General features: G+C 41.1%; 1 protein-coding gene across 1 annotated transcript in view; it reads left to right on the forward strand.

The window, feature by feature from the left end:
• Nucleotides 1–19,856, forward strand: part of zpld1a (zona pellucida-like domain containing 1a) — a 51,005-nt gene extending 31,149 nt beyond the window's left edge. Inside the window, exons 8-11 of the mRNA XM_063050177.1 lie at nt 5,000–5,171; nt 14,260–14,374; nt 18,570–18,599; nt 19,684–19,856. Coding sequence (XP_062906247.1) covers nt 5,000–5,171; nt 14,260–14,374; nt 18,570–18,599; nt 19,684–19,856 — 490 coding nt within the window. The remainder of the gene's footprint in view (nt 1–4,999; nt 5,172–14,259; nt 14,375–18,569; nt 18,600–19,683) is intronic.
• Nucleotides 19,857–23,576: the final 3,720 nt, after the last annotated feature.

Here is a 23,576-nt window from a genome sequence, read left to right on the forward strand (position 1 = left end):
AGTACATAAGTGGGGAAGTGTAGCACTGCCTCCACTTACAGGGTAAGTGCAAGAAGGGAGATTAGAGGGGAGGGATGAATGGACAAGGGAGTCACAGAAGGAGCGATCTCTGCAGAAAGCTGAGATAGGGAGGGAGGTAAAGATGTGCTCGGTGGTAAGGACCTGTTGGAGATGGCAGAAGTTGTGATGAATTGTGTTAGATGCAGAGGCTCATGGGGTGGTAGGCGAAGACAAGAGGAACCCTATCCTTGTTATGGCGGTGGGAAAATGGGTTGAACATGGATATCCAGGGAATGGAGGAGATGCAGATGAGGGCAGAATCAATGGTGGATGAAGGGAATACCCCACTCTTTAAAGAGGCGGGCATCTCTGATGTCCTGGAAAGGAAAGCCTCATTCTGGGAAATGATGCAGTAGATATGACGGAACTAAAAAAAAGGGAAATCAGGATATCCTGGTGGCCAACCATTTTAAGTTCAATCCCCATTCCCAGTCTAATATGTCGGTCCATGGTCTCCTCTACTGCCATGATGAGGCCACTCTCAGGTTGGAGGAGCAACGAGTTGTATTCAGTCTAAGTATTCTGCAACCTGATGGCATGACCATTGATTTCTCTAACTTCTGGTAATTTCTTTCTCTTCCTCTTCCTCCTTCATTGCCCCATTCTGGCCCCTTTCTTACTTCTTCTCCTCACCTGCCTATCACCTTCTGCGGTGTCCCTCCACCTCCTATTTCTCCCATGGTCCACTCTCCTCTCCGATCAGGTTCCTTCTTCTCCAGCCCATTACCTTTACAAGCTATCACCACCCAGCTTACTTCATCCCCTCTCCCTCACTCCCTCACCCACCTGACTTCATTTAACACCTTCTTGTATGTACTCCTTCCCCTCCCCACACCCCCACCTTCTTATTCTGGAACCTCCCGCCTTCTTTTCCAGTCCTGATGAAGGGTCTTGACCCAAAACATTGACTGTTTATTCATTTCCACAGGTGCTGCTTGACCTGCTGAGTTCCTCTAGCATTCTTTGTGTTGCTCTGTATTTCCAGCATCTACAGACTCCTTAGTGTTTATGGAAACTGGCTTCCCATCTGTGGGCTCTGTCTGCACTTCCGGCTGACTCATTAAGGCAGACAGCATGATCAAAGATCCCACCCACTCCAGACATTCTCTCTTCTCCCACCCTCACACCGGGCAGAAGTTACAAAAGGCTGAAAGCACATACACAGAGCTCAAGGACAGCTTCTAATCCTAGTTCAATAAAATGGACCCTTGACCTCACAAACTACCTCCTACTGACCTCACACCTTGCGTCCATCTGCACTGCATTTTCTTTACACAGTAAAACTTCATCTTACACTCTGTTGTTATTCTACCTTGCACTACTTCAATTCACTATTGTAATGGATTGATCCATGTGGACACTATGCAGGACAAGATTTCTTCTGCACATCGGTGAATGTGACAATAAATCATGTTAACTTTAAAAATCATAAATTGTTGAGGTCAAAGCACAGATTCTTGTTGCTCCCTAGCTTTGTCAAATTGTCAATGCTGAAATGATTTATTTAATCCATCTAAAACAGAATCAGACTTTTCAAATTCAGAGTCCATGAACTATCTGGCAAACTGAGTGCCTTTTAATCTGATTCTACAAAAGAAACTAGGAATTGGGGTGGAAATCACAAACAGAAAATCTGCAGATGCTGGAATTTTTAGTGGGTGCAAGGGGACAAAGGTGAGGCCCTTACTGATCGGGGTAGAAATACGGTCTCCATCTTTACTCAATTGTAGAAATTATCTGCAGTCCACCATGACTTCTGAATTGAATTGAATTGACTGTATTTCTTACATCCTTCACAAACGTGAGGAGTAAAGATTTTTACGCTGTCTCAGTCTAAATGTGCAATGTGTAATCATAGTAATTTATAATAATTAATAATGAATAGATCAGTCAATGTAACATAAAATACACTCAGATCAGCGTGATTTAATCAGTCTGATGGCCTGGTGGAAGAAGCTGTCTCGGAACCTGTTGGTCCTGGCCTTTATGGTGCGGTACCGTTTCCTGGATGGTAGCAGCTGGAACAGTTTGCGGTTGGGGTGATTCGGCTCCCTAATGATCCTACAGGCCCTTTATACACACCTGTCCTTGTAAGTGTCCTGAATTATGGGAAGTTCACAACTTCAGATGCGCTGGGCTGTCCACACCACTCTCTGCAGAGTCCTGCAATTAAGGGAGGTACAGTTCCCATACCAGGCAGTGATGCAGCCAGTCAGGAAGCTCTCAATTGTGCCCCTGTAGACAGTTCTTAAGATTTGGAGGCCCATACCAAATTTTCTCAACTGTCTGAGGTGTTAACATTGTTTGAAAAATCTGATAAATGCAGGTAAGAACCAGAGTTGTATGCATTGTAGCCCTACATACTAACAAATTCTCTCATTGTAGCTCCACTGGAAATGTAATCTGTATGCCCATCCATCCCTCTTGCTAACAATCTATTTCACTACCAGATCTCTATGGTTGTATTTTTGTCTGACTCTCTTTACCTCCATCTAGCTGCCTGCTGCTCTGTATGTTCCTATTCATGCGTTCATCTCTCTAAGTCAATCTTATCTATTCATTACTATGCTTTCACTACTACCTCTCGGAATTCTATGACTATTCATGGAGGCCAACAAACCATTCTATTTGTAACCAACCTAAAATCAAATTCAGAAGTCCCAATCTAATCCAGAATCACATTTCATTAAAATATATATGAACACTCCTATTTGGGAAAATTTTGACCTCCTCTAGCCCAACCAGACATGATCAAGTCTGGATCATGTCTGATCCACTTTACCTCTCAGCCCCATTCTTCTGCCCTCTCCCCGTAAGCTTTCACCCCCTGACTAATCAAGAACCTATCAATATCCATCTTAATTACGCCCAATGAGCCACCTATGGCAATGAATTCCACAGATTTACCACTCTGGCTTAAGAAATTCCTCCTCATTTCTGTTCTAAATGGATGTCCCTCTATTCTGAGGTTGCACCCTCTGGCCCTAGACTTCCCCACTATAGGAAACATCTTCTCCACATCCAATCTATCAAGGCCTTTCAATATTTGACAGATTTCAATGAGATTCCACCCTCATTCCAATAAATTCCAATGAGTACAGGCCAAGAGCTATCAACTACTCCTCATACAATATCCTAGAATCCCAGTATCATTCTCATGATCCTTCTCTGAACCATCTCCCATATCAGCACATCCTTCCTTAGGTAATAGGCCTATAATTGCTCTCAATACTCCAGGTGAGGCCTCATAAAGCCTCAGCATTCCATTCTTGCTTTTATATTCTAGTCCTCGTGAAAAGAATGCTAACATTGTATTTGATCTTCCACTCCACTGATTCAACCTGCAAATTAACCTTTAGGGGATCCTGCTTGAGGACTCATAAGTCCCTTTGCACCTTGGATTTTTTAATTTTCTGCCCAATTAGTAAATAGCTTACACTTTTGTTCCTTCTACCAAAGTGCACAACCATACAATTCCCGAAACTGTATTCCATCTGCCACTTCTTTGCCCATTCTCCTAATATCTAAGTCTGCTGCAGCCTCCGTTTCCTCAACACTACCTGTCACTCCACCTATCTTTGTATCATCCACAAACTTGGCCACAAAGACAACAATTCCATCATCCAAATCATTGAGACATAATGTAAAAATAGGTTGTCCCAAAGATGACCCTGCAGAACGCCACTAGACACCAGCAACTGTGCAGAAAAGGCCCCCTTTATTCCCACTGTTTGCCTCCTGCCAGTTAGCCAATCTTCTATCCATGCTAATATCTTTCATATAAAATCTTGGGCTCTTACTTTGTTAAGCAGCCTTGTGTGTGGCAACTTGTTGTACACTTTCTGAAAATCCAATGACACAACATCCACTGATTTCCCTTTGCCTACCCTGCCTGTTAATTCCTCCAAAAAATTCCAACAGATTTGTCAGGAAGGTTTCCCCTTAAAGAAACCATGCTGACTTTGGGCTGTTTTATCATGAGATTCCAAGAACCCTGACTTCTCATCGACTCCAATATCTTCTCAACCACTGAGGTCGGACGAATTGGCCTATAATTTCCTTTCTTCTACCTCCCTCCCTTCTTGAAGAGTGGAGTGACATTTGCAATTTTCTCAGTCCTCCAGAACCATGTCAGAATATACTGATTCTTGAAAGATCATTACTAATACCTCCACAATTTCTTCCTCTTTCAGAACGCTGGGGTGACTTATCTACCTTCGGACCTTTCAGCTTTGCAAGCACCATACTCTTAGTAATAGCAACTGCACTCATTCATCAGACTGCAGGGTGAATTCCACGATGCCAGACGCAGTGGCAGAGACCCGGTCACTGCGGCTCCCCTGGCAGGTCAACCCGCCCAATGTTTTCCGAAGTGGTATATTTATTATCGAGGAAAAGCCACAACTAGATCCAGGGTGTGATTAGTAACTGACAAAATCCATCAGCAGATTCACAAATTTACACACTTAGTCATGGATTTTTGCACACCTTCAGGTTATCTCCAATTTTCCATCTTGTATTAAAGGAAGATCATAACAAACATAATTAAACATATACTTGAAGTGGAATTTGCAAAGAGATAGCCTGCTATGTCACTCAAACCAATGATGATCTTACTAGAAATGGATTTAATGGCAGTCCATTGCTAAGGATAATTTCAGCTAATCTCCACAACAGAGTTTTTATTGTAGCTTCATTCTCAGGAATTTTAGACCAGCATAATTTGACTGGTTCAATAAAGGATATTCCCAAATATGGGTACCTCTCTATTTACATGTGGAAAATTAAAGGAGTGTATTTTTTTCTGGATCTTCAATAAGTTCTCAGATAATTCATTCACTTATCACAAGAGTGATGAATAATACAGTAATGTAATTCATTTCAAATTTAAGCCAAGTTTATCACCAACGCTAACTTCAATTTTTTTCATTGAGAATAGCTGTACCAAGGATCCGCAGACTACAGTTATAGAAAATGGTAGGAGTCAGATGGGCAGATTCTCATTTGAAGTTTTTCGTTTTGTGAAACATAAGAACCAGAAGATGTCTCCAGTATTCTTGCACTGTGTAACAAAGCTTTGCAAGTCAGATGACTGTCCATTCTTGACACCAGTAAGTGATATCATTTAAATTCATGTGAAGTAAGTCTTTGAGAGCACAATGTCTAATAAATAATACTTTCTAATTATTTGTAATTATAAAAATGATTAAATAATAAATAATATGGGGTGGCCCTTTGACCACCACGTCCATCTGCATCCATCTCATTTACCTCCATTAGGCCTGTAGGATTTTATGAATAAAACATGTGAGAGTTGTTTTGTGTTTGACAAAAGCTGTAGCCTTTACTTCCATTATGAGTAAACCAAAATCAGTCACCTTACACTGACATCATTACATCAGACGTCTTTTAAAGTGAACACATCAATTTAATTACTGAGTTTGTGAATTATGTAGAACAATGTCTATTATGAAGACTATGTGTCATCTGTCACCAATTATACTACCCTACAAGTCTGTATCTTTCCATGCCTTGCTTATTTAAGAACCTGTCTAAATACCTCTTAAATGCGGAGATTGTATCCACTACCATCTCTGGCAATGTGTTCTAGATATCAACCACCCTGTGTTAAAATCTTTCTCCTCAGATCTTCTTTATAACAACTTCCTCTCAACAAACCTATTGCCTCACATTTTTGAAATCTCTGCAAGGGAAAAGAGATTCTAACTGTCTTCTTTTTTGGTGCATGTTGTAATTTTCACCCCTCAGCCTCCTTTATTCCAGGGAAAACGAGCTCAGCCTATCTAATATGCCCCATAACTAAAGTACTTTAATCTAGGCAACATCCCGGTGAATCTCCTTTACCTCTCTCCAGTTCGACCACAGTCCTTCTTGTAGTGTGGTGACCAGATCTACACACAATACTCTAAATGCAACCTAACCAGTGTTTCATAAACAACAGGAATTCTGCAGATGCTGGAAATTCAAGCAACACACATCAAAGTTGCTGGTGAACTCAGCAGGCCAGGCAGCATCTCTAGGAAGAGGTACAGACGACGTTTCAGGCCGAGACCCTTCGTCAGGACTAACTGAAGGAAGAGTTAGTAAGAGATTTGAAAGTGGGAGGGAGAGGGGAGAAGCACTGCTTCCTGCACGCATGCTGAGCTCGTTGACTTTATTAACTTTGCCTCCAACTTTCACCCTGCCCTCAAGTTTACCTGGTCCACTTCTGACACCTCCCTTCCCTTTCTAGATCTTTCCGTCTCTGTCTCTGGAGACAGCTTATCCACTGATGTCTACTATAAGCCTACTGACTCTCACAGCTATCTGGACTATTCCTCTTCTCACCCTGTCTCTTGCAAAAACGCCATCCCCTTCTCGCAATTCCTCCATCTCCGCCGTATCTGCTCTCAGGATGAGGCTTTTCATTCCAGGACGAGGGAGATGTTCCCCTTTTTTAAAGAAAGGGGCTTCCCTTCCTCCACTATCAACTCTGCTCTCAAACGCATCTCCCCCATTTCACGTACATCTGTTCTCACTCCATCCTCCCGCCACCTCACTAGGAATAGGGTTCCCCTGGTCCTCACCTACCACCCCACCAGCCTCCGGGTCCAACATATTATTCTCCGTAACTTCCGCCACCTCCAACGGGATCCCACCACTAAACACATCTTTCCCTCCCCCCCCCTCTGCTTTCCGCAGGGATCGCTCCCTATGCGACTCCCTTGTCCATTCGTCCCCCCCATCCCTCCCCACTGATCTCCCTCCTGGCACTTATCCGTGTAAGCGGAACAAGTGATACACATGCCCTTACACTTCCTCCCTCACCACCATTCAGGGTCCCAGACAGTCCTTCCAGGTGAGGCGACACTTCACCTGTGAGTCGGCTGGGGTGATATACTGCATCCAGTGCTCCCGATGTGGCCTTCTATATATTAGAAACATAGAAACATAGAAAATAGGTGCAGGAGTAGGCCATTCGGCCCTTCGAGCCTGCACCGCCATTTATTATGATCACGGCTGATCCTCCAACTCAGAACCCCGCCCCAGCCTTCCCTCCATACCCCCTGACCCCTGTAGCCACAAGGGCCATATCTAACTCCCTCTTAAATATAGCCAATGATCTGGCCTCAACTGTTTTCTGTGGCAGAGAATTCCACAGATTCACCACTCTCTGTGTGAAGAAGTTTTTCCTAATCTCGGTCCTAAAAGGCTTCCCCTCTATCCTCAAACTGTGGCCCCTCGTTCTGGACTTCCCCAACATCGGGAACAATCTTCCTGCATCTAGCCTGTCCAATCCCTTTAGGATCTTATACGTTTCAATCAGATCCCCCCTCAATCTTCTAAATTCCAACGAGTACAAGCCCAGTTCATCCAGTCTTTCTTCATATGAAAGTCTTGCCATCCCAGGAATCAATCTGGTGAACCTTCTTTGTACTCCCTCTATGGCAAAGATGTCTTTCCTCAGATTAGGGGACCCTATTGGCGAGACCCGACGCAGACTGGGAGACCGCTTTGCTGAACACCTATGCTCTGTCCGCCAGAGAAAGCAGGATCTCCCAGTGGCCACACATTTTAATTCCACATCCCATTCCCATTCTGACATATCTATCCACGGCCTCCTCTACTGTAAAGATGAAGGCACACTCAGGTTGGAGGAACAACACCTTATATTCTGTCTGGGTAGCCTCCAACCTGATGGCATAAACATCGACTTCTCTAACTTCCGCTAATGCCCCACCTCCCCCTCGTACCCCATCTGTTATTTATTTTTATACACACATTCTTTCTCTCACTCTCCTTTTTCTCCCTCTGTCCCTCTGACTATACCCCTTGCCCATCCTCTGGGTCCCCCCGCTCCTTGTCTTTCTCCCTGGGCCTCCTGTCCCATGATCCTCTCATATCCCCTTTGCCAATCATCTGTCCAGCTCTTGGTTCCATCCCTCCCCCTCCTGTCTTCTCCTATCATTTTGGATCTCCCCCTCTCCCTCCCACTTTCAAATCTCTTACTAACTCTTCCTTCAGTTAGTCCTGACGAAGCGTCTCGGCCTGAAACGTCGACTGTTCCTCTTCCTGGAGATGCTGCCTGGCCTGCTGCGTTCACCAGCAACTTTGATGTGTGTTGCAGTGTTTCATGAAGTTGCAATGTAATCTCTCAACTTTAAAGTTCTATAGCCTGATCTATTAAGGCAAGCATGCCCTCTTTACCAACTTCTCTGCCTCTATTGCCATTTTTAAATATCTGTAGACATGAACCTTGAGGGCCCTCTGTTCTTCGGTATTCATTTGTGTTCATTGTTTAATGTACAATTTATACGCTATCCCGATTGACAGGATTGATAGTAGGAACAAATATTGTCATGTGTATTACCAATCTGGATATGAATATAAGAGGTACAATAAGGAAAATTGCAAGTAACACAATGGTTAGTGGTGTTGTTGAAATTGAGGATGGTAGTCTTCAGCCACTAAATGATATTGATGAGTTGTTAATATGGGACGATAATTGACAGATATTTCTTAATCTTTAAGTTTGAGGTAATGCATTTTGGGGATAACTACTAAAACTAGGATATACACAATGAGGATTCAGTGGATTTCTAAAAAATAGAGGTACCTTGTCCAAAGATCCCTGAAGGCATTGATATGGGCCAATAAAGTGGTTAAGGAACCTTGAAGGATACTTGTGTTAAAGAGTATAGAATATAATATCAAGGAAGTTGTGCTACAATTATATAAAACTTTGTTAGGCCACAGCAGAAATATTATGAGTAATTCTGATTCCAGACTTTTAGGATGTGGTTGCCCTGGGGAAAGTAGAGAGGAGGTTCACCAGGATATTCCTACAGATTGGCTACAATGTCAAGGAAATCAATTGGACCCCTAACAAGGCTGATGGAAAACCAGGAAACCTAAAAACGAGCAGGAACCCATCACCACCGCCTGTCTTCCCTATATTTTCACAGTTTCTGGAAGGATCGCCTGGATCCTGAAGAAATACTAGATTAATATTATCCACAAACCCATAAGGAAGCTTGAAACACAGGTTATATGGGTCAAAGATGACCTGAAACTCAGGACGGCTGGCATTTACAGGATTCCCTGTAAATGCAGAGCAGCATATTTCAGCCAGACAGGACGCACGGTGGAAACCTGCATCAAGGAGCACAGGAGGTGTATCCATTTGGATTACCCAGAGAAATTGGCGGTAGCAGACCACTGCATTTGCAATGGCCATAGGATTGACTTCAACATAAAACTACTGTGCCGGGCCAATGGCCTCTGGGACCCCCGGTGAAGAAATCCATTGAAATAAAACTAGAGGAAAAGAATTTACAAAGAGGACCGACTCATTCTAAGACTGGAATTCAATTGTAAACAAGGTGGGACTGCAGAAACCTGATTGGATGAGGACTAACCAATCAGGAGGGACAGACAACAAGGTTATAAATATCACAGGACTAGACATGACCAGGTGTCATCTCTGATGAAGTTTGTCATCGAAACATTGGTTAAAATCGATACCTGTTCCTGGCTGAAAACCCAGGAAGAGATGGACATAGCTGATTTACAGACAGAGGCAATGTCTATTGAGGAGAGGCTGTTGTTGGGGCAAAATTGTAGTCAAGATGAGTTGCAACACAAAAGGTGGACAAAATTCAAAAGGGTGAATAGAGATCAGAAGGTGTTATATTTGAATGTGCGCAGTATATGGAATAAGGTAGATGAACTTGCACCACAGTTACAGATTGGCATGTATGATGTTGTAGGCATTAATGAATGATGGCTGAAAGAAGATTATAGCTGGGAGCTTAATGTCCAAGGATGAACATTGTATCAAAAGGACAGGCAGGAAGGCAAAGGGGATGGCACTGCTCTGTTGGTTAAAAAAAATGAAATCAAATCATTAGCAAGACATAGGGCCAGAAAATGTTGAATCATTATGGATAGAGCTAAGGAACTGCAAGGGTAAAAAGACCCTGATGGGAGTTGTATACAGACTCCCAAATAGTAGTAAGGATGAGACCTACAAATTACAACGGGAGACAGAAAATGCATGACAAAAGAGCAATGTTACAATAGTCATGGGGGACTATGTAGGTAGATTGAGAAAAACAAGTTGGTGCTGGATTCCAAGAGGGGGAATTTCTAGAATGCCTACGAGATGTCCTTTTGGAGAAGCTCGTGGTTGAGCCTACTAGGGGATCAGCTATTCTGGACTGGGTGTTACACAATGAGCCAGAATTGATTAGAGAGCTTAAGGTAGAAGAACCCTATGGGGAAAGTGATCATAATATGATTGAATTCACCCTAAAATTTGAGAAGAAGCTGAAATCAGATGTATCAATATTACAGTGGAGTAACTGGAATTACAGAGGGATGACAGAGGAGTTGGCCAGAATTGATTGGAAAAGGACACTGGCAGGGATGATGGCAGAGTAGCAATGGCTTTAATTTCTGGAAGCAATTTAGAAGACATAGGATATATACATCCCAAAGAGGAAGAAATACTCTAAAGGAAATATGATACGACTGCGTCTAGCAAGAGACATCAAAGCCAATATAAAAACCAAAGAGAGGACATATAATAGAACAAAGTTAGTGGGAAGTTAGAGAATAGGGAAGCTTTTAAAAATGAACAGAAGGCAACTAAAGGTGTCATTAAAAAGATAATCATGGAATACGGAAGTAAGGTAGCCCCCAAAAAAAGATACCAAAATTTTCTTCAAATACATAGAAGTGTAAAAGAGAGGCGAGGGTGGATATCGGACCCTTGGAAAACTATGCTGGATAGGTTGTAGTAGAGGACAAGGAAATGGCAGATGAACTGAATAAGTATTTTGCATCAGTCTTCACTGTGGACAACACTAGCAGTATGGTAGAGGTGTCAGGGTGATAGTGTGAGAAGTTACCATGACTAGAGAGAAGGTTCTTGGGTAACAGAAAGGACTGAAGTTACCTGAATAATAAGTTACCTGAACCCTATGGAGTATAACCCAGGGTTCTGAATGAAGTGGCTGAAGAGATCATGGAGACACCAGTAATGAACTTTCAAAAGTTCTGGAATGGCTTGGGAAGGCTGGAAAATTGCAAATGTCACTCCATCCTTCAAGAAGAGAAAGAGGCAGAAGAAAAGAAACTATAGGCTAGTTAGTCTGACTTCAGCACTTGGCAAGTTGTTGGATTTGATTAAAGATAATGTCTCAGGGTACTTGGTGACACAAGATAAAATAGGCCATAGTCAGCATGGTTTATTCAAGGGAAAATCTTGCCTGACAAATCTGTTGGAATTGTTTGAAGAAATAACAAGCAGAATAGACAAAGGAGAATTGGTTGATGTTGTGTACATGGATTTTCCGAAGGTCTTTGACAAGGTGCCACACATGAGGCTGCTTAACAAGCTACGATCCCATGGTATTACAGGAAACATTCTAGAGTGAATGAAGCAGTGGCTGATTGGTAGGAGGCAAAGAGTGGGCACAAAGGGAGCCTTTTCTGGTTGACTATCAGTGGCTGGTGGTGTTCCATAGGGGTCTGTGTTGGGACCGAATCTTTTTACGTTATATGTCAATGATTTGGATGATGGAATTGATGGTTTTGCTGCAAAGATTGCAGATGATATGAAGGTGGGTGGAGGGGCTGGTAGTTTGAGGAAGTAGAGAGGCTATGGAAGGATTTGGATAGATTAGGAGAAAGGGCAAAGCAATGGCAGATGGAATACAGTGTCGGGAAGTGTATGGTTATGAGCTTTGGTAGAAGAAATGAAAGGGTTGACTATTTCCTAAATGAAGAGAAAATACAAAATACTGAGGCACAAAGGGACTTAGGAATCCTTGTGTAGGATTCTCTAAAGTTTAATTTGTAGGTTGAGTCTGTGGAGAGGAAGACGAATGTAATGTTAGTATTCATTTCAAGAGGAGTAGAATATAAAAGCAAAGATGTAATGCTGAGGCTTTATAAGTCACTGTTGAGGCCTCACTTGGAGTATTGTGAACAGTTTTTGGGCCTCTTATCTTAGAAAGGGTGTGTTGAAACTGGAGAGGTTTCAAAGGAGGTTCACGAAAATGATTCCGTGATTGAATGGCTTGTCATTGAGAAGTGTTTGGCTGTAAGCCTGTATTCACTAGATCCAGAAGAGTGAAGGGTGACCTAATTGAAACCTACTGAGTGGTGAAAGGCCTTGATAGTGGATGTGGAGTGGATATTTCCTATGGTGGGATAGTCTCAGGCCAGAGGATGCAGACTCAGAATAGAGGGGCATCCTTTTAGAACAGAGATGAGGAGGAATTTCTTTAGCCAGAGAGTGGTGAATCTGTGGAACTGTTTGCCACAGGCGGCTGTGGGGGCCAAGTCTTTATGTATATTTAAGATAGAGGTTGATAGATTCTTGATTGGTCAGGGCATGACCGGATATGGGGAGAAGCCATGAGATTGGGGCTGAGGGGAAAATTAGATCAGCCATGATATACTGATGGAACAGACTCGATGGGCCAAATGGCCAAAATCTGCTCCTATATCTTGTGGTCTTGTGTCGTCTCGGATGGAGTATATAGATAATGAGAAAATATTTGAGAGCCAAGTTTGTTTTTCTCATAACAGTATCATGTAAAATTATGGCATATTTGGAGTTGATACTAAGAAACATAGAATATAGAACATAGAATAGCACAGCACAGTACAGGCCCTTCAGCCCACAATGTTGTGCCGACCCTTAAACCCTGCCTCCCATATAACCCCCCACCTTAAATTCCTTTATATACCTGTCTAGTAGTCTCTTAAATTTCACTGGTGTATCTGCCTCCACCACTGACTCAGGCAGTGCATTCCACGCACCAACCACTCTCTGAGTGAAAAAACCTTCCTCTAATATCCCTCTTGAACTTCCCACCCCTTACCTTAAAGCCATGTCCTTGGTGCCCTGGGAAGAGGCACTGGCTATCCACTCTATCTAATATCTTGTACATCTCTATCATGTCTCCTCTCATCCTCCTTATCTCCAAAGAGTAAAGCCCTTAATCTCTGATCATAATGCATACTCTCTAAACCAAGCAGCATCCTGGTAAATCTCCTCTGTACCCTTTCCAATGCTTCCACATCCTTCCTATAGTGAGGCGACCAGAACTGGACAAGTGTGGCCTAACCTGAGTTTTATAGAGCTGGCCATACATTTAAAGTAAGGGGTAAATTTAAGGGATTTGAAGAAGAATTTCTCCATCTGTCAGGTGATTGAAATCTGCAACACTGGTGATAATGAAGACCAGAAAACTTATATACTTCATATATAAGAAGAGTATTTAGATGTGCATTTGAAATATTATGGCATAATAGACTTAATGCAGTATATGTGATACTATGGAAAGGTGTTTGATAGCTGGAACGGCCATAGTTGATGAGAGGGCCATTTTCCAGGTTACATGTCACTGAGATTCTATGATAGACTCAATGTGCCTTTCCTTCAACAGGGAATGGTGGCATTCAAGTGGAATTCCATCAGGTTTTAGATCTTTAAGTTTATTAACTCCAAACCAACTCCAACACTCATAATTTGGTGCTTTAGCATTTCCGCAGTAGGCTTTCTGCAGAAACGTACTTTTCCATGAGAGGCTCTGAAAGACTCCCATTGCTCTGACAACTTGGCTCTGGTGAAGTGTAAAGGTCAGTTCAGTTAATGAGCATCACCAAGTGACCTGCGTAGCTGAGGCATCTGTTCAACTTAACATAAATTTTGATTATCACATTCTAACCACAGTCCTCAAAAATATTGATTAACTTCCACATCTGAAGCAAAATCAGACAACCTGAGACATAATAGGTGAAATAGAAAAAAAGTTGTATTTTCAATTATATTAAAGGCCATACCAAAGCTCATATAAAATTGCTGACTTGAACCCCTCATTAATGTCACTTAATTGGTAGCAGAGCATCATGCAAACATTTTCGCCCATCTTAAACAATCCACTGCAGTCAAACTCCATTTTGTGCATTAGGAAAAATGAACAACAGCTCAGCTGTTCCTTGCCAAGCGGGATCGAACAGCCCTGTTTATCTTCAGATCTTGTTTGCTATTTCCTATTCAGACACTTATGGTTAATTATTTCAGACTGTAGGTCAAAGTATGGAACATGAATAACTAATTATAATATTGGAAAGTATGCAAAACCTCTAATTAATTAAATTATTTTTGATTACAATTAACAGAATTGTTACAAAAGGAAGCGGAGAGATTTAATGGAAGTTGCTACCACAATCCCTCGCAGTTCCACAGGGAATGCCGTAATCACTGCAGGACCTATTATCACCAGGAGTGAGAGTGGTAAGGTTCACCAGCTAGCGCTTGCCAGCAAACATGTGTCGGGGAGCTTTAGGGCAAGTTCAGACTCCTAGGCAATCATAACTTGTGAAGCAAAGCTGAAAATTAATGCAGATAATAATAATGATAATTGTAATAATAATAATAATAATAATAACAACAATTGAAGACATCTCCATGATCTGAGCAGACTATGTGTCAACAAGGAAGCATTGAATGCCTGGCTCAGAGTCGGAGAAACAGAAGCGATCCTTGTGACAATATGGGACCAGGAAGTACGACTTACAGCAGTCCTCGAAGCAATGAAGCAGTATTATGAAAAATGGTCTCCGAACCCAAATCCACCAAAAACTTAAGTGTGTGCATTCCACCTGAGGAATCGAGAAGCAGCTCGGAAACTCAAGATCTTCTGGAGTGGGAAGGAGCTCGAACACCATCTGGTTCCAATTTACCTGGGCGTGACACTGGATAGGACGGTCTCATTTGCCACCCTCATCCAAAAACTCCCACGGAAAGCTGGCTCTCGCTATTCTCTCTTGAAAAAATTAGCAGGCACGAAATGGAGAGCTAATGCTCACACACTTAGATCAACTGCCCTAGCACTCTGCTATGCACCTGCAGAATACTGTGCACCTGTGTGGGGCAGATCAGCCCATGTGAAGAAAATAGACCCGTCGCTTAACGAAACCTGCCGAATAATCACGGGCACACTGCACCCCACACACACTAACATCATTTACAGACTTGCAGGCATTGCTCCCCCAGAGATCCAAAGACACACTACAATAAAAATTGATAAAGGTAAACAGAACTCGGATCCACGGCACCCACTACATCATCATGTGCCGGTTTCCAACCGCCTAAAATTGAGGAAAAGCTTTGCTACAGTGGAGGAACTACCGCACGGAACATCCCCCCCAAACATACAGGCTTGACCTCTGGCAACAAACAGAAGCCAGAACCCCACCAAACAATACAGTGCAAGACCCCACAGAAATGTTACCAGACGGGGCACTGCTTGACAGACGGAAGTGGTGCACTCTCAACAGAGTGAGAGCGGGAGTTTGTAGGACGGGAGACAATATGGTGAAGTGGGGTTTAAAGACCAGCGAATCCTGTGAGTGTGGCGAAAGGGTGCAGAACATTGAACACATTCTGCACAACTGCCCACTCTCACCTGATTTAGCTGACACTGACCTGCTCAACATCAACCAAACAACACTAGAGTGGCTGGCTGTCTGGTGTGACAAGCTATGATGATGATGACCAGGTAGTTAACACAAAAATTTGTCAAAACTACATTATAAATGACCAACAAATTCAAGATGATAAATGTAGAACATGCTGAGAAGAAAACAGAAACAATCCATCAAATGACAGGATCCAGTGGCAGTTTAACACAATCTGATTACTTACACAGACACAATCAAGTGGCAAACATCATTCACCAAAATCTTGATCTAAGATACAAACTCATAAATGTAATCACACCTCACTAAAAAATATAAGTCTGATCCAGGTTTAGAATTAGAATACCACAAATTATATTACAACTGATCCATTATTACAGAGAGAATAATCCATAAAAACAGTCCAGATATAATAAGACAGGGTAAACAAGCAAGAACAACTTACATAATAGATATAGCCATTCCAAACACACATAGCTTAAAAGAATAAGTGGAAAAGCACCAGAAAAATGCTGAGTTAAAAGAGGAAATTGAAAGACTTTGGAACATAAACAAGGGATACATTGTCCCGATAGTAATATCTATAAATTGTGTCATCCCAAAGACATTACACTATAGCATTAAACCATTAGGGCTACACAGTAACATCTATGTAAATCTTCAGAAAGCCACAATCCTAAACACCCCTAGAATAGTCTGAAAGTTCCTAGCAGATGACAAATGAGCCTGCTTGGCTATGCCCGTATCTCAGGTTTTACCAGCTTCAGCCGAGGAAAAAAAAATTTTTTAATAATAATAATTGAACATTTACATGAGTTTTTATGGGAGAGTCTGCAAGTTTTAGAATTGTACTCTTTGATGCTTAATCAATATTATTTCACATTGTGCCACGTTTCTCAGTAATGCTTTTATATTCTGATGACAAGATATTTCAGTCAGCAGCAAACAAATGATGTAGCAATTACTCTGTTACATTCATCTAAAGACCTGCTGTGGGCTTTATGCAAGAAGTTGCTCCCTGACAGCCACTGAGAAAAGGCTTTTTGCTCAGTAATGACAGCCAGGACCTGTGTTTACTAGGCAAATTACTGCATTTCTTAAATAAACAAATTGAAATTTTTCATATTCTAAGTGCTTCCTTCTCACTTAAGCAAGCCAAAATTGAAATTTTACTACATTATAATCATGATAATAAATCATTCCCTGCTCAATAAATAGTTAACAAAATATGCTCCTTTTAAAAAAAAACTATTCCTGTTGTGCCCTACAACCATGCACAGTACTCTGCAATTCCCATACCAGCTATTTATTTATTATTAGTCTGATTGATGGTGCCGTGGTAGCATAGCAGTTAATGCAACGCTTTACTGCGCCAGCAATCAGTGATGGGGTTCACTTCCCATCGCTGTCTGTAAGGCGTTTGTATGTTCTTAACACAGCTTGGATTTTCTCTAGGTGCTCCAGTTTCCTCCCACATTCCAAAGATTTATTTACTGAGATACAATGTGGACTAAGTCCTTCTGGCCCTTCAAGCCATTCCACACAGCAATCCCCAATTTAATCCTAGCCTAATCACAGGGCAATTTTCAACGATCAATCAACCTACCAACCGGTGTGTCTTTGGAATGTGGGAGGAAGCCAGAGCACCCAGAGGAAACCTACATGGTCATGGGGAGAAGGTACAAATTCCTTACAGGCAGCGGTGGGGATTGAACCTGCCATCACCTATACTGTAAACTGTTGTGCTCAGCACTAAGCCACTGTGCCACCCCTCTCTACAGGTTGGGTTAGTAAGTGTGGGCATGCTACGTTGGCACTGGAAGCATGGCAAAGCTTCCAGGAATGTGTTGATTGTTGATGCAAATGACACTTCACTGTACATTTTGATGCTTCATTGTGACAAATAAAGCTAATCTCCTTAATCTTTGATTAACAGCTCAGGCAACATTCCATTGCAAATTCATAATGACACAGATATTGTGGAGAGCCAGAGCCCACCCACCTGTAAATCACCAGCAATCTCAAGACCAAATTCCAATTTACCTTCCTCCTATCCCTCAGGAAAAGTTATCTGGATGAAAGCTGCATAAACCTCAGCATTTGGCCTTTGGATTCATATGTAGAAGGCGGGGCCTTTCTAGTTTAACTAACTGTCAAACATGTCACTCCATTAAGTGTACTTTAAGTGCTTCTGACACTCAAAATTATTTCAGACCCATTAAAATCTAACCAATGCACCAAAAGGCAGCTACAATACTATAAACATGAAAAACTAAAATAATTAAAAACCCTTAATATATTGAAATAAATTAAATCAACAAAAAATCTAAGATTAATACTATTTACTGACACATTTACAGCCATTTTGCATTGAATTGAATGGAAGAGAGCTCCCACATATTCAAATAAATTCTTCAGAGTAAATACTTGGTAAGTGCTGTGAAATTGTGCTCTACTGTTGTGCTGACATTGCCTTGCAATTTTATATAAAATCTTCATGATCAACAGAGAATAAACTTTAAACAAAACATTTTTGCTTGAATTAAACCCAGTAAAAGCTGCTTATTTATCGATTGGTCCATCAGTTGTCAAAAGGGTGCATTTAGTTTGGCCTCTCTGTGGAAAATGTTCCACGTTGTTTTGGGTTGTCAACTCCATAGCTATAGAGATGAGTCTGCAGAGAACATGAATCGTTACTGAGATTGGTTACTGAGAAGCTGATTCACAGTAATGTCTCAATCTGGAGTTATAAAATCATCAGAAAACAACACACGTCTTTTTTATGTAAGATTACAGGCATTACAAAAATGAGCATGCATATTAATAAATATATAGTGTATTATCTGACCTGGACATAGAACATTTTGGGTACAAATGACCCATTCCCTGGAGTCTGCAATCACGTGAATTTTAGTTCCATTTCAGTTATTTGCCTCATGTATCCCTTTACCTACTGCACAAATCTTTAAATTATTTAAGTTTGTAATACATATTTTTGTTACTAACAGATGACGCGACAGCAAACAAATCACAAGTTGGTAAGTCTTATTTTGTTGATTTTTGGGGGGCTAAAGACATTGTCTCAATACCACATTTTGAGGTGAATTTCTGGCCAGAAATTAACGCACTTTGTTGCAGATATCTTGGAGGTAGGGCAAAGGTGGGTGTTCTAATAGGAGGGGTAAGGAGCGGTATTATGGAGGTGAGTGAAGGCTAAAAATCATTAGCAGGACAGAGTTGAAAGACAGGAATATAGGACAGGTTAATCATAATTGCCTAGTCTGAAGATGGAATTCCAGAAGGATCATTGCTGGTGCTGGTGTTGCAAGCTATTCCATTGCCCAGTGAAAGTGTCTCTTAGTTCACAACATCACAAGACAAAGGAGCAGAAGTAGACCATTCGGTCCATCGAGTCTGCTCTGCAGCTCCCCCATGAGCTAAACTATTCACCCATCTAGTTCCAATTTCTGGCTTTTTCCCCATATCCCTTGATACCCTGACTAATTAGATACCTGTCAATCTCCTCCTTAAACACCCTCAATGATCGGGCCTCCACAGCTGTATGTGGCAACGAATTCCACAAATCCACGACCCTCTGGCTAAAAAAATTTCTCCTCATCTCTGTTTTAACTGGGTACCCTCTAATTCTAAGACTATGGCCTTTTGTCCTGGACTCACCCACCAAGGGAAACAATTTTTCCACATCTACTCTGTCCAACCCTTTCAACATCCGAAACGTTTCTATGAGATCCCCTCTCATTCTTCTATACTCTAATGAATACAATCCAAGAGCTGACAAACGCTCCTCACATGTTAGCCCCTGCATTCCAAGAATCATCCTCGTAAATCTTCTCTGAACTCTCTCCAACATCAGTACATCCTTTCTAAGATAGGGGGCCCAAAACTGCACGCAGTCTAAGACAGGGGGCCCAAAACTGCACACAATTGTCATTCTCTTTGAGTCAAATATAAACCACAGATTTTTACACAAACAGCGGTATGGCTGTAAAATAATGTTTGTAAAACTAGAGTCCTAATTTAAACATCATAATTTACTTTACTATTAGAGAAGCAAATACTTTGAAAATTATGAACAAGTCTGACTTTGTGTTTTCTTTTTAGGATACGTGGGAAAATCTGCTTTTCATTTCAACTCTGTGTCAAGTGCATTAGTTTCTGGAATTGTTATTCTTGGAGTGATGAGTATTTCCTTTGTTACCACCTCTGTCATCCTCAATAGGAAGCTGAAAAACAAAAGCGCTTTGGTTGAAACTAGAAATCCTGTTTTTAACTAGCTGGTCTGGAAAATGCACACTGTTTCTTTATCTACATAATGCAGACTATATTATAGAACAAGATGTTAGAGATTTCCTTTTCACTGAATTTAGAATAGGCCTATGTTCTTCATCACAACAAATCTAGCTCTGTCCCTTTTATAAGTTTTTGTAATTTTATTTACATTTCCAACCATGTAAGTGTCAGAACAGAGCATGTTTCCTAACAAATCTTCAGCAATATTTTGAAGTAGGTGTTTTTTTTCCCCAGAATGAGCTGGGTTGGGGAGGCTGCAAAGAGCCTATAATTCAGAATTTAAACTGAGTTTCTCTCTCACAGTTTCAGCAACCCTAGTTCAATCTAGACCTGACTTCTGGTGCTGTCTGTGTGGATTTTGCACACCGACCCTGTGACTGACTAGGTTTTCCCCAGATGCTCTGGATTCCCCACATCCCAAAGGTTGGTAGGTTAATTGGCCACTGTAAATTTTAGGTAGCTGGTAGAATAGAGTTGATGGGCATGGGAGAGGAGCAGGTTACAGGGAAACAAAGAGGAGGATGAGGCTGAGTACAAAACCGGGCACAGGTTATTTCTCAGCACACCAGGAATGGGGAATCTGAGTATAGGCTCGATGGCTCCTTGATCACTATGAAATTCTGGTAGTATTGGCATGATATAAGCCTTGTAGATGAACATGACTATATGTTAAACTTAAAAATGGAAGGGAGAGTGGACATGAGAATCTGTAATAAACTTGAGATATGTAGAGGCTTCTTTGACTAAACTCATCAAACAGAGGAATGCCAACGCAGGGTGAGTGAATTACTTTCCTACTTCAAGGCCCTAGAGTTGAAATCATGCATTTCCATGTCTTAAAACACATTCTTCTCCAGATCAGTGTGGCTTTCTTAAACCCGCAATCTTGACTATTTTTAAGTGCATTTTGTTATTTTTAGATCAGATCAAGGGGAATTTTGTGCTTCGGGGTCATGTCCAGAGATTACCAGAACTGAATTTATGTGGGCCTTTTAACACCATCAGATTTGAAGAAAAAAATAACACTAACATTCTCGTCTGGGTTAAACCCAAGTTCTGAAGAACACATAGTATTATCCAGTTTTTTGACAGAATTTTCTATGCTATGATTTACACTGTGTAGTTTGAAATATTAATTTGCAAATTATATGTGCTTTGTTTCTCTCAGTTGTCTGTTTCTAAATAGTGTTGGTATTCATAATGGCATGGAACATGCAAATAACATGAATTTCAATTAATTCCTGTATATTTCACTTTCAACAGCATCAACATTTATCAGGAGGAAGTACAGAAAAAACGGCCAGTTGTAAGTCAGGCCACCAGCTCTGTACCACAGCCCAGGGCAGATAGCCATGCTTAAAATAAAACTGAAACTGCTGGTGAAACTCACTAGTGCTACTTGACACACAATCAGAAAATGCACATCTAGGCACAATTTTTTTTTTGCCTGCATGTTGTAAATGGGGAAGCTACATGCAGTTTACAGGTTTTCAGAATATAAATCCTCTGTGGATTGCAGGATCTGTTATTTTATTCCATATTCCACTCACGTGTGCAGCTTAATAAAATGGTGCTGCTGGCAAGCCACCTGGATGCAACATCTGCCCATTTGCATCTTCCCTTCCCACTGTACATGGACCAAAACAGTCCTTTCAGGTGAAGCAACAATTCACTTGCACTTCTTCCAATCTAGTGTACTGTATTTGATACTGTGTGGCCTCCTCTGCATTGGGTAATTGCTTTTGGAGCATTTACACTCAGTCCTTGGGTGATGTAGAGCTCCCTGTTACCTGTCACTTCAATTCTACATCCCACTCCTGTTCTAACCAAGCTGTCTGCGGCAACCTTCAAATTATAACAAGGCTCCATGTCTGCTTGAGGAACAACACCTGTCAGAGCACACTGCAACCTCAATATGAAATTCTACAGCACTAGACACCTTGTTTCTGTATTTCTGTCAGAATTGGCCAGTTCTTCTCTAGGTCATCCAAATTTAATATTGGCTCGGCTCAGGTTTTTTTTTTCTGTGCCAGCACTGCCTGACCTGCTGGACATTTTTCTACAAAGTTCTGTATTTCTTTCTTTCTATGTGTTGTGTGTCCCCTCAATTTTCAGCTTTTATATCCTTTTATTTGTGTTTTCACTCTATCTTTAGTAACCACCAGCTCAGTTGGTTTCCGGTTAATTTCCATGTTAGTCTGACCTCATCTAACTCAAGAAGTTAGATGCATAAGTCCCACAATAAATTTTATACAAAATTTACAATGTGATGAAGATATTGCATGTACACTTTCAGGTACCTTATGTATCACATCTGCTTAGGCAGATTATCTTTTGATATTTATCTGTGTAGATTGTAGCACATCAAAATCAAATAGGCCATTTGAATTGCATTTCCTTTGAAAATGGTGTGTTAGATTGACTGGAAGTATGTGTCTGCCCCTCACTGAACATATTAAAATGACTGCACCCAATTGAGCTCAGCCTTTCCAAAAAGTCTACCCATAATCATTGCTGTGAAGTGAGAACACTGAAGACAAGGTCTGATTCCTGCCTGGAAGTTCTTTGGGAAATATAAACAGGTTTTCCCAAAGAAACAGTGTTCCTGTAGTCTACAAGTTGCTGGAGCTTTTACAATGCTGCATGAGATAAGCATATAGTAAGGTGTAGAATCTCCTGAGAAATGGGCTATTTGGTTCCAAATTTCCATGATGAAAGCTGCAATGTTAATTCACAACCACCTGTGTATTTCTTAACACCAGTCAATGAGTTTGAAATATATCATTCTCTTGATTTTTCAATACCTCAGTAACAATGTGCACTGCAGGGCTGTACTCTGATGATATTGTCATTCATAAGATCATTGTATAATAAACTGTGCCTAACCTAAGTGTTCAGTATTCCTTTCTTTGCACTATTTGAAACATTTGATTCAATTCCCCTCCATACATATCACCTGTGGCTATCGTCCAAAGGTAACCCATTGTGTGTTGTCCTGACACCAAGTTACCTACCAAATTTCCAAGTGACATTTTGATTCATAACCATCAAATTAAACACACTGATTAGATCAATTAATTTGAGATGTTTTAGGATCTGTTTAATATTTGGTTACCACAGATTTTGAAATCATCTGAAAATAATATTAGGATGAAATGAATATTCCACAGTACATTTTTATGGGATCTCTTACAATAGAAAGTGAGTATTTGTAAGCCAACAAAAATTCATTTCTTTTTGGGTGACTTAAGAATGATTAGGTAGGAAATTAAAGGCATAAATACTGATAAAATCCCTAAACCCTTTATGCCCTATGCTCATAAATTTCTCTTTTGTTTTCTAGCATTGAACCTTAATGCATTTGTCTGTGTCACTGAATTCATATCTGATGTCCTTTCAATCACTGCTGGTCAATATGTATCATTTAATGTGCATGTTCTATCAATCTGATAATTCTTTTGATTTTTACATTAGATTAAACTTTCAGCTTTCCTGTCAATGCATTGGCTTTGAACCCAAAGTGTTCACTCAAACTATATTTAAAATGCTGTGATGACTAATCCCTAAATCATTCTTAACAACAAATATACCCCTTGCCCATCCTCTGGGCTTTTCCCTCCCTTCCCCTTTTCTTTCTCCCTAGGCCTCCTATCCCATGATCCTCTCATATCCCTTTTACCAATCGACTGTCCAGATCTTGGTTC

Source organism: Mobula hypostoma, chromosome 6 (genome assembly GCF_963921235.1).
Source record: "Mobula hypostoma chromosome 6, sMobHyp1.1, whole genome shotgun sequence".
Classification (NCBI taxonomy): Eukaryota; Metazoa; Chordata; class Chondrichthyes; order Myliobatiformes; family Myliobatidae; genus Mobula; species Mobula hypostoma.